Below are 11,985 nucleotides of genomic sequence, written 5' to 3' on the forward strand. Positions count from 1 at the left end.
ATAGGTGTTGCCACAATCCTGAAAGAACCAACTCATGTCAGAATGAAGAACTGTTGGAAGTAGAGCCTGGCCTTGTCAACAAGGTCTTCTTTCAACTCACAAAACCCAATGATCCAAGCCAGAAAACCTACATGATACCTTAAGAGTACCTTAATGCCCATTCCAAGCCTGGAATGATGATCTCTCTAAATCTTGAAGGACTCTTCTGATGGGATCAGTTCCATTTCCTCATTAACAACCATCCAGAGATTGCTGAAGTTCTTTGCTGATATTTTTCAGATGCTAAAGCTTTAATATTTTAAATAGTTCCACTTTTTATCAATAATTTCATGTCTCCCTTTAAAAACAATCCTTCTGTGTTTTATTGATATTATGTCAAGAACTCTATCGAGCATATGACAGAAGGAAATCTTTCAGATTAATAAATGATAAACAACACCCTTGCAATTGTTCTCACTGTCCTGAGAAAATGGGACAGTACTGAAAGCAGCACAACCACCCCATTCAAGAATACACAGAGCCCTTTTATGGATTTGGGGGAACAAGGATTGTTGGTTCCATCATGAAATCAGCAGAACATAAAACAGATGAAGAGAGATGGAAGTGGGCTATGCTTAGGACTATCAGCTTCTATTTATGGAGAATATGGCACAGTTTGAGTTCATTCATAGGGCGTGCGAGCTATGCTACTGTCCAAATACTAGATCACATTCATGATCATGCAGGACAGCAGTCTTACAGCAACAGCATCCTAGTGCAACATGTTGGACAGGACAGCTAAAAGCTGTACCCAACCTTTTTGGAGAACTCAAGCTTGAGAAAGAATTGTCTAAGGTGGGGTTGTTGTTTTTTTTTGATTAATTAATTTATTTATTTATCAAATTTTATCACTGCCCATCTCCCCCCAGAAGAAGGGACTCTGGGCGGTTTACAATAAAAGCAAAGTATAAAATTCAATACAATTATAAATACCATAAATATAAATATAGAGAATAAAAATATAAAGTGTGACAAAATCCAGATGGCTAAAGGTTCTGTATTAATCCGTGGGTATAAAGGGCCATTCTAGGGGACTAGCCATCCCCAGGAATGACTATGCCCCATCCTGCATGCTGGCAAAGCCAGGTTTTTAGGGGGGGGGGGGTTGAAAGTCCAGGAGCAAGGGGGCTTGTCTCACTTCTGGGGGAAGGATGTTTCAGGGGGTGGGGGCTACTGCATATTATTATTATTATTATTATTATTATTATTATTATTATTATTATTAATTTTAAGGGTCTTCTTTTCAAATGAGACAGATATATTTTCTTCCATCTGTCAAAACATGTTTTCTTCTTCAGTTCTATTGGGATTCATACAGTAATTGCATACCTCTTTAATTTTGAAAGCATGCTAGTTAAGTTGTTTCTGTTCAACCACATACAGAATGTCAGTGTCCAAGGACAAAGCATGAAGAATGTTATCAATATCTCAGCTTTCTTTCATGTTAGGTAGGTAGAGTAAAAACTTTTCAAAGGTTTGCATTGTAACCATTTTTTATTACCAGAACACTAATTTCACTGTCACGAAAGAAACAAGAAGAATCAGGGTGTTGGGGAAAGATTTGGCTTTTCTCCAAGAATGTTAGTTTTAATAATCTTGTCACTCGCATTATTTTATCTCCAACTTTTTAAGTCTCATAATGTCAAATGTGAAGTTCAAAGTCTTCATGATCCACATCATATGTATTATCAGTCAGGTGACCTCATCGTAGGTGGCATTGTCACTCTAGCTGCTTTCCTGCACACTGCCATCAGGTTCAGCAAAGTCCCACCACCACCATTGCTTGAAGATCTTGTGTAAGGATTTTATGCTTAGTTCCATATTTTCTTACTGTATAAACTGCTCTTAGATCTTAATTCAATTAGTCTACTCTGTTTAAAACTGTATCAAAGCACTGGAGATTTGTATGGGTTTCACTCTTTTCCCCCAGCCAGATATCCAATTTTTAATGGTAGGTCTAGGACAGAAGATTAAGGGGGAAAATTCATTGAAACCTTCACAGCTGTATAAAAATAATTCTGGGAAAGTTTAATAATCTGCATCTTCTCTGAGAATTGTATACATTCTTCCTTGTGGTTTTCTTCACTTTGGGTTCATACGCCATTGAGATAACTGTAGTAAAATGTGGCGTTTGTTCATACTTTTGCAGTAACTGATGTGAATAGCTGTTATTGATATATATTATGAATATATTATTCTGCATCAAAGAACCATAGAGTGTTTTCCAAAAATAAAGCAAAAATACAAATGCATGTATCATGTAGTGACTTGCAGTAAAGTTGGTGTTTTGCATAAATAAGTGGACATGTACAAAAAATTTCCAGATATTATACTGTGTGAAGTAGTGGCTCTGTGAAAGCCTTCAACTTCATTAGAACTGCATTAGTTTCATATACGAACTTATACTAATAAAAATAAATATTCTGAGGCTTGTAATAAGATGCAAAAACTGGTACTCTTTTCCTTAAAAAAAGAATCTTTAAATATTTATCTGACATTGAATTTATCTTCCATTGCAGATTAGCCCCTAAATATTACCAAAACATCATGGCCCTGGCATTCACAGTCAAGGAGATCAATAAAAACCCTCAGATCTTATCCAATGTCACTCTTGGCTTCCACATCTATGACAGTCACTTCAGTGCCCAGAAGACCTACCATGCCACAATGTTACTGCTTCACAACCCAAAGAGCTTTGTTCCCAACTATGTCTGTGGCATCCAGAATCATCTGACTGCAGTGATTGGTGGACTAGACTCTAAAACCTCCATTGACATTGCAAACCTCTTGGATATCTATAAGGTCCCACAGGTAAAGCATATCAGATTCAGAGCGTGCCTGGCCTTTTAGGACTTCTAGAATGCATTTTGTAAATTAGAGGCATAACTTGGGATTCTTCTAAATACCATTGTACCTTGTTTGCTTCTTCACTGTCAAAACTCTCTTACCCCACTTTAGTTTTTTAAGAAGGACAACGACAAGCTAGAGAATTTTAACCCAATAAAAGAAACTATTATACTAGTATGAAGGAAAAATATGGACTCTGATTAAATGACATGGAAATATTTCCAGAGGAACAGTTATGTTAGAATTGCATAGCCCAAATACCAAAATGTCTTCTAGCAAAATTTATTCTCACAATGGTATCATCCCATAAACTTTGGTTATGTACATGATATTATTCTAGAGATGAGAGCCCAGATTAGATAAAGAAAAGGTAACAGAAAAAGTGAATAAGGAAGTAAGTGCAGTATACGCTGCCTACAGCTCCTGCAGAAAGGAAATACATGAATATAATTTTATTGATTAAAAGTATTTCTATACCACCACAATCAAAACTACTCTTGATGGCTTATGTAGAAAAAATACAACATAAACCATACACGATGTAAATAATAAAAGCTCCAGTAATGCAACAATGCAAAGAAAAAAGAATAAAGGAAGGTGGAAATATCAAATCAGGGGAAAAGCTGCCTAAAACAGCTCAGTATTTAAGAGCTTTTGAAAGACCTGTGGAGATTCCTGCAAAATCAAGGGCCACCTTAAGATGTAGATGAAGATTCAGGATTTTCCCTGTCTGGAGTCCTTAATGGAAGTGAATCCCGAAACCAAATTCACCGTGACAAAAAGGGAAGGGGACTGTTCTGGACCAGGTAATTCTTACAGGGTTGTATAAAAAACTCTCCCACTTATTTCTGGCATACAAAAAAATACAGCAATCAGAATATCATCTAGCTAGCATTTCCTGAAGTTCTTCTCTTAAAGCCTAAATCTAACAGACGTAGTTACTTATCATAAAATGCAATTTATCCATCAAAATTAAACTGTTAGACTACACTACACTTATACTTGTCCAAAAGAGGCTTATTTGTGGGTGGAGACATTAGCTTGGGTGGAAAGAACCTCTTCAAAGAGGCAGTCAGAATTTTCTCTGAATTCTGCTACATTTTACCCATTTCCTTCTGTCCTTCCCTATCAAGGAGGACACTTCCTTGGACTCCTCTTATGTCTCTAGCAGTGGACCTTACTTTCTCTCTCTTTTTTGTCCTTTAGTTCTAACTTCAGGAGTGCTATTTTTTTTTTCTCATTCACATAAACGTATCTGTTTCTTCTATTGCTGCATGAGTGTATGACATGATTTTAAAAACTTGAAAATAACAATTAAATGTGACTTTCTCCATTTCTTCCCTTTGCTCTCATTCCTTATTTAGCTCATCTATGGCACTAGTCCAGTCATGAATTATAAAACCCCAGGCCTTTCCTTCTTCCAGATGAGCCCTCTGGAAAGACTTCAGTGTGAAGGGATTCTATCCTTGCTTCTCCATTTCAGGTGGACCTGGATTGGGGTTGGTGTGATGGATAATGACAATGGAGAAAGATTTCTAGATATGATCATTCCATTATTTTCTAAGCATGGCATCTGCTTTTCCTTTATAGAGAGAATTGCTGAATTAACTTCTGTCAATAAAATATATGACTTGATCAACCATGCTGCAGAAATACATGATATAATTACAGATAGCAATGCTAACATTGTGATAGTTTATGGAGAATCTGATACCATGGTAAGGCTCAGATGGTTGCCATATTTATCAAAAAAAGAAAACATAACAAATATTGTCAAAGGTAAAGTGTGGATATTGACATCACAGGTGGAGCTCAACTCATATGTGTATCAAAGAGACTGGGACAGTGAAATAATCAATGGTGCTCTGTCCTTCACAGTTCATGCCAATGACCCACCTGGATTCCAATCTTTTATTGAAAGTAGAAATCCTTCCATGACAGAAGATGGATTTATCAAGGACTACTGGCAGCAGTCCTTTGCCTGCCTATTTGAAACTTCAAATGTAGGTGAGGTAGCTGGCGATATTTGCACAGGAGAAGAGAAACTGGAAAATCTTCCTGTAACTTTTTTTGAAAAGAGGATGACTGGTCACAGCTACAGTATCTATAACTCAGTCTATTCAGTAGCCTATGCTTTACATGCCATGCTTTCATCCAGATACAGACAGAGGTTACTGATAGACAAAGAGAGGTTGAAGCTTCAAAACCAAGTTTCATGGCAGGTAAGGGGCTCAACGCCACCTGAAATGTTATTTTATTTTATTTTAATCCTGCCTTTATTATTTTTATAAATAACTCAAGGCGGTGAACATACCTAATACTCCTTCCTCCTCCTATTTTCCCCACAACAACAAGCCTGTGAGGTGGGTTGGGCTGAGAGAGAGTGACTGGCCCAAGGTCACCCAGTTGGCTTTCATGCCTAAGGCGGGACTAGAACTCTCATACCACGCCTGATTGGCTCTTGGGCTGAGAGGTAGTGACTGGCCCAAGGTCACCCAGCCAGCTTTCATGCCTAAGGTGGGACTAGAACTCACCATCTCCTGGTTTCTAGCACAGCATCTTAACCACTAGACCAAACTGGCTATTCATATACATGAAAGTTGAGACCCATATCTCTAGAGTAAACTCAGGATATTTGCATCCAAAATCATTTTTATGTTTTTTTATCACCTCTAACAACAACACAAGTTGGCATGTTTGAACCAGGACATGATTCTGTTATATCAGTCCCTGCATAGACTTTTCACCAAAACTCTTTTCTAATCTCTGATCTTTCCTTTCCTCTCAGCTTCATCACTTCCTGAAAGGTCTCTCATTTAATAATAGTGCTGGAGATAAGGTCTCTATTGACTACAACGGAGAGTTACTAGCTGGATATGATGTAATGAACTGGATTGTTTCTTCCAACCAGTCCTTCATTAGAGTGAAAGTTGGGAGGGTAGATCCTGAAGCTGCTGCAGACCAAGTGTTCACCATCAATGAAGATGCCATAATGTGGCACAGCTGGTTTAACCAGGTGAGATCCCATTTCTAGGAATTTCTACAAAGTTAGTTTACAGTTTATCACTTCTTTGGCAAGATGCATAAAATGAACTTTACTGAATATGATAAGAATGAGTAGACTAGATATGGAGAGTTAAGAACATGTTACTTAATAGAAACACTGAGTATAAAAGCTTCTTGCTTTAGTTGTTCAATCTACAAATTCTTTTTGCAACATGCTATGATTTTAAAGAATCTTTTTTTTCTTTTAAAACATTAGAACATGCTCTTTCACAGATATAAATATCAACTACATTGGTCATGGTCACTTGCCACAATTCATAATTAAAAACAAAGCTATGCTATACAAAAAACTCCAAATAATTCCCCTTACAAGTTTAGCATTTAGCATTTTGTTATTATACCACTGTGGATCTGCTGCACTGGGATTTGTTTGAATTATACAGTTAATTAACAGAACAATTTTGGCTATTTGTTAATTTTATTTCAATCTGCTGCTTTGGCCATGTTCAGTTAAATTTTAAAAAAAGGATAAATATGCTCAGCCTTACCAATAATACAAAAATGATCATTTTTTATGCTATCCATGTCTTATCAGTGTCCTAAAGAAAAAGAAATGAAGCACTAACATGTCTAGAAATTTGCCTGGAAAAGGACAATACTCTCAAAGTGCTACTGTAAGGAACTGACACAGTGTTTAATCACTGAGACCAGGTTGATTGTAGGGTCTGTGGAGAGATGTCTAATGCCTAGCTAAAGTTTAATTTCCTCCCTCAAGGCTTGGGTCTGCTCATACTGGTAGATATTTTCCATGAACTCTAGAAAGTTAGGGCAGAACTGAAATTGGTGCGATGTGGGCTTTCTCCCCAGATATTTTTGGTACTGAGAAACATCTGACATTTCAGATATCCTGAAATGGAGATTAATTTATATCCTCTGGCAAGAATATCAACAGAGCATTTCTGCAACTGTTGTAGCTGGTCACTTTGTGTATGTTCCCCAAGTAGTCCAGTATCTAAGCAACTCACTCTCTCTAAATATTATGAGTTTTCACTTTGCTCAAGTTGATATTCTCTCAATATCCCATTTAAGAAAAAACTCCGCACATGGTGGGGGGGTAGCCTGTTACATATACAAGTATCTGTCACATATACAAAGATATTCTCATAAATTTGCTGGTGTGTTTGATTTAAAAAAGTCTGAATGCCCCAGGCATTTCTATAAAATATTCACTCGAACACAAGTATCCAAAAATTACCTGTCAAGTAGAAAATTATGTTTATCAGCATGCTGAAAATGGAGATCTCTTAAGAAACTTCATATCTTTTTAGATAAATATTTTAGGATTGAGCGGATTGATATTACGATGTGATGTGATATGATATGATGTTCATGGAAGCTTATTATTAGCACTGAGTTATAATCCTAACAAAGAATTTGATAAAGTGTATTTGTCAATTGGTTTTTACTTTAAATATCTTAGTGTTTCAAAATGTTAAAAATTTAGTAGTATATTCAAAGAGGTAGATTACAATAGTGTTTCAGTGTTAATTTCTATATTTATTAAGGCATTGTATTTCTACATAAATTAAGGTATACAGGTAGACCTCAATTGGCAACCACAACTGGGACCAAGAAATTACAATGCCACTTCCCAATTAATCATTAAGCGAGTCACTGTGGATCGTTAAGTGAGACATCACATGGCCATGACTTGGATTTTACTGCCAGCTTCTTCATTGACTCTACTTGTCAGAAGCTTGCGAGGTGCACAAATGGCAATCACATAACTGCGGGATGCTGCACGTCACAAACACCCGCTGGTTGTGAAGCACCTGAATGTCGATCTGGTGACTGTGGGATGACTGTGGGGATGCTGTGATGGTTGTAAATGTGGAGACTGGTCATAAAGTTACTTTTTCAGCTCCATCATAACTTTGAATGGTCACTAAACAGGGCAGTCATTAAGTGAGGTCTACCTGTAGTACATAGCAGATCAGACCCTCAGTTTTTTGGAAACATAATGTTACACAAGTATTTTAGTTCCAGTTTTCCTTCATGTGTCTTCTTATCTCTTGCCTATTTGTATATACATTGTATTTTATTTACTGTCATTTTATAGAAATCTTCCTATATTTCTATTTGGGATTTATTACTTTAGTCATAAAATTGTATAGTGCACTGGTTAATGACCCAAGAAAACATTCCTTTACTCATTCAAGAAAACAATGACCAATTCTCCTGGCTGTCCTCATCCAATCAAAACAATAACAGTCTATCACTAGTGTCTACAAACAGCCAAACCACATCAACCAGTACTACATCTATCACCCAAACTATCCAGAAAGAATAATGGTTGAGAATATCAAAGTCATTAAGCTAGGATCAAATGGTATCTACTAAGGTGTGAGGGGAAAACAATCAAAAAGAAATCTTCAGGAAAAACAACTACTGTTCCATGATGCTTTGACCATGAATGAAAATGTTTCAGATCCCAAATAATGAGCAAGGATACATGACTATTGTCTCTGCATTACTATACATGGAAGAGATTAAGACAATCACTCAAAACTAGCTGCAAAGTGGAACACAATGGATTGTCACAGTAACAGTTATCTACATTCGGGAGGGCTGGAAATCTGATGCATCTCTCAATAGACAATGCTGTGGGAGTAGGCCAGTGTCTAAGTAAGTAGAAGTTAGCATTTAAACAACTTTGTAAAATAAAGGCACATTAACCTCACTGCAATTTCTTTGTTTGATTGTTGTGAGCTGCCCAGAGTCACTGAGAGTTGGGCAGCATGCAAATTTTATAACTTCTTATTAATTATTATCCTCATTCAGATTGAGTGATGCCCCAGAATCTCCAAGGTCATCATACTCTACATTCCAACTGTTCTTTTTGTTTCCGCTTTAGTCCCAACCTACCTCAGTGTGCACTGAGAGTTGCCGTCCTGGTTCCAGCAAGAAAATGAAGGAGGGGGAGCCCTTTTGTTGCTATGACTGCATCCCGTGCCCAGATGGGAAGATTTCAGAGAAGGAGGGTAAGAAAAGTGCTGCTTGCAATTATCCTACACAATGGCAGCAGCCTCCAAATGCAACCTTGTTCCCCTGAAGGCTCCTTTTGCCCACTTTTCTACATAGGATGGGAAAGCTGCAGTAATAAGACCTGCTGAAGACTAAAGAATCTGGTAGCTCTGAATAGTGGGTAACCATGATGGTGGCATTGTCAATGGTATGGCGTGGCTTTCAAAGCTTTCCTATTGACTTTGGTTAACGTTCATGGTAACTGCATATGATATGGGAAATGAGAGAATTGTGTGATTGAAAACAATCGAAAGAATGCTGAGAATTGAAGAATCAGTATACATTTGGAGTGGAAGAAAAAATCAGCTGAGGGGGGAAAGACTGTAGGATACAATGATGATGAAAATCAACCCGGTGTTCTCACTCAAGGCACAAATAACCAGGCTCCAATTATCCTCCTTTGGACATAATATGCCAAGACCAGCTCTCTGGAAAAGGCTGCAGTGCTGGGAGAGGTGGAAGAAAGGAGAAGAAGAGGAGGACCAGCAGTAAAGTAGAAGGACTCAGCTATAGCAGTGATGAGTGCACCATTGGAAGACTTGAAGAACAGGTTAGGGATAGATGGTCTTGGAGAAAACTTATCTATGTGGTTGCTAGGAGTCGAAACTGACTTGATGGCACATAATCAATCAGCCGATCAATCAAAAATGATAAAAATGTCATGCACAGACCAGCACTTACATGTGTTAATCCATTTCATCATTATGAAATGATGCCTGAGTGTTGAGTCTAGCACAAACTTTGAATCTAGGGCAGTGAGATGTGGTAGCAATTATAAACCAGAAGGCTTGATGGCTTTCAGAGGCTCTGCTTCACAGGTAACCAAGGTCATCTGGTTGAAGTGGGGCTCTCGGGAACAGCTGTTTTCCTTGCCCAAGCTGCTAGACTCCAGCTAGTGATGCTTGCGGGTTTTAATCTCTCCTTGGGTAGTGCTGAGTCAGCAGCAGTTCAGGAATTCATGCCCACCATGGCTACCACCTCCACGGACCTGATCCAAGTAACTAAGAGTCCAACATATATCAGAAATCTGTTTTTTGTCTTGGGCCAGTTGTGACATAAACTGTGTGGAGAATATCAGCATTAGAGCATTGCCATCATTCTGATTGTTGTTTGGTTTATACTGTTACCACCACTCTTGCAGGGAGAGAGGACCCAAACTCTGGTTTACATATTGGTCCACCACAGATGGCTAATGGGCCCTGTGGGGTTCCAGAGAGAGTTTGGGTTTTTCCTGAGGATCTGATGGGCAGTGGGCTCAGGCCCTGCTCATGGCCTGGAATGGGCAGGTGATCAGGGCTCTGGACCTGATTGTTCCTATGTGGCCTTGTGTCAATCCCAAGGTGCTTCCCCTGACCCACCCTGCCCGTGGGAATTGGGAATGGGAGGAACAGTGACAGTTCTCATTTACTGGCATACGGCCTGGTTATCTGAAGCACTGTCATTCTTCTGTAGTTTCTGCCCAGTCTGTACAATTAGGCAGAATTGGCTCCATCTGTTAAACAGTGTCACAGCATGGTTATATATGCATTCTGGTCTTATATTTTCTTCATTATTAATATAAATAAAATGAATAAGGTATCAAAGCAAAATACTGTTAGGCATACCCCGTAAGGAGAATACCAACAGATAAAGAAATCAAAATAAGAAATTAATGGTAAATTTTGCCAAATTATCGCACAGTATTGTTGAAATTTACAGAACAATATTGAACTGTTTAATATATTAATAGAAATACTCTAACTATTCTTACAATAGTTAAATAACATACTGAGATTTACATTATATTCCTGAGATGTCCTACAAATCAAAAACATATTTTATTTTTCAGACGGTAATGACTGTTCCTCATGTACAGAAGGAAGCTACCCAAACAAGAATCAGGATTTCTGTATACCTAAAACTGTGACATTTTTATCTTATGAAGAGCCTTTGGGGATCACGTTAGCTTTGTTTGCCCTTTGCTCTTCTCTGGTCTCAGTGATGGTGCTTGGGACATTTGTCAAGAACCACCACACTCCCATCGTCATTGCCAATAACCGGGACCTCACCTACCTTCTCCTCCTCTCCCTCCTGCTCTGCTTCCTTTCTGCATTCCTATTCATTGGGCATCCTGAGAAGGTGGTATGTCTCCTGCAACAAACTACTTTTGGGGTTGTCTTTGCAGTGGCTGTTTCTTCAGTGTTGGCAAAAACCCTCACAGTGGTTCTGGCTTTCCTGGCCACCAAGCCAGGATCCAGGATGAGGATGTTTGTGGGAAAGAGACTGTCCAACTCCATTGTCATGTCCTGCTCTCTTATTCAAACAGGCATTTGCATGACGTGGCTGGCAATCTCTCCCCCCTTCCCAGATGCTGACATGGATTCAGTAGTGGAGGAAATTGTCCTGCAGTGTAATCAAGGCTCTGTGACTATGTTCTATAGCATCCTAAGCTATTTGGGCGTGTTGGCTCTTATTAGCTTCATAGTTGCTTTCTTGGCCAGGAAATTACCTGACACATTCAATGAAGCCAAGTTCATCACGTTCAGCATGCTGGTCTTCTGCAGTGTTTGGCTCTCCTTTGTTCCAACCTACTTGAGCACCACGGGGAAATACACGGTGGCAGTGGAGATCTTTTCCATCTTGGCCTCTGGTGCTGGTTTGCTGGGCTGCATCTTTCTCCCCAAATGTTATATAATTTTGTTGAGGCCTGACTTGAACAACAGGGAGTGCCTAATGAAGAGAAAAAAATGATGATTTTATCCAGTGATACCCTTTCCTATACTCTACAAGGTAGCAATTTTTTGTAGGGCTGTTCACCAGAAGTTCTTTAGAACACTTAAGACACACCCATGAAGCTCCTCTTTTGAAATTTTAAAAGCAGCCACTTCTTTTATCAGGCTCACGTCTGCTCATCTTGCATGTCTATGCATAGCCCTAGCCCTAACTTTGTGATGCAGGATGTGGAGTAAAGTAAGTGTAACTCCACAAACATAAAGATACTGTCCTTGACAGCTTCCAAAACCTCCCTGA

At 38.6% G+C, this 11,985-nt stretch overlaps 1 protein-coding gene across 1 annotated transcript; it reads left to right on the forward strand.

The window, feature by feature from the left end:
• Positions 1 to 2,586: 2,586 nt before the first annotated feature.
• LOC134496757 (vomeronasal type-2 receptor 26-like) lies at positions 2,587 to 11,706 on the forward strand. The gene is made up of 5 exons (XM_063302467.1): positions 2,587 to 2,850; positions 4,251 to 5,108; positions 5,675 to 5,902; positions 8,807 to 8,933; positions 10,805 to 11,706. The coding sequence occupies exons 1-5, from the start codon at positions 2,587 to 2,589 to the stop codon at positions 11,704 to 11,706; spliced, it is 2,379 nt and encodes a 792-aa protein (XP_063158537.1).
• Positions 11,707 to 11,985: the final 279 nt, after the last annotated feature.

This window comes from Candoia aspera, chromosome 4, assembly GCF_035149785.1.
Source record: "Candoia aspera isolate rCanAsp1 chromosome 4, rCanAsp1.hap2, whole genome shotgun sequence".
NCBI lineage: Eukaryota > Metazoa > Chordata > Lepidosauria > Squamata > Boidae > Candoia > Candoia aspera.

What these genes read in the sequence shown, in the direction of transcription:
- LOC134496757 (XM_063302467.1), top strand. Translation starts at nt 2,587, where the DNA reads ATGGCCCTGGCATTCACAGTCAAGGAGATCAATAAAAACCCTCAGATC. An exon ending in ATATCTATAAGGTCCCACAG is followed by an intron (nt 2,851 to 4,250) that starts GTAAAGCATATC and finishes TTCCTTATTTAG; the next exon opens with CTCATCTATGGCACTAGTCC. An exon ending in GGCACAGCTGGTTTAACCAG is followed by an intron (nt 5,903 to 8,806) that starts GTGAGATCCCAT and finishes TTTCCGCTTTAG; the next exon opens with TCCCAACCTACCTCAGTGTG.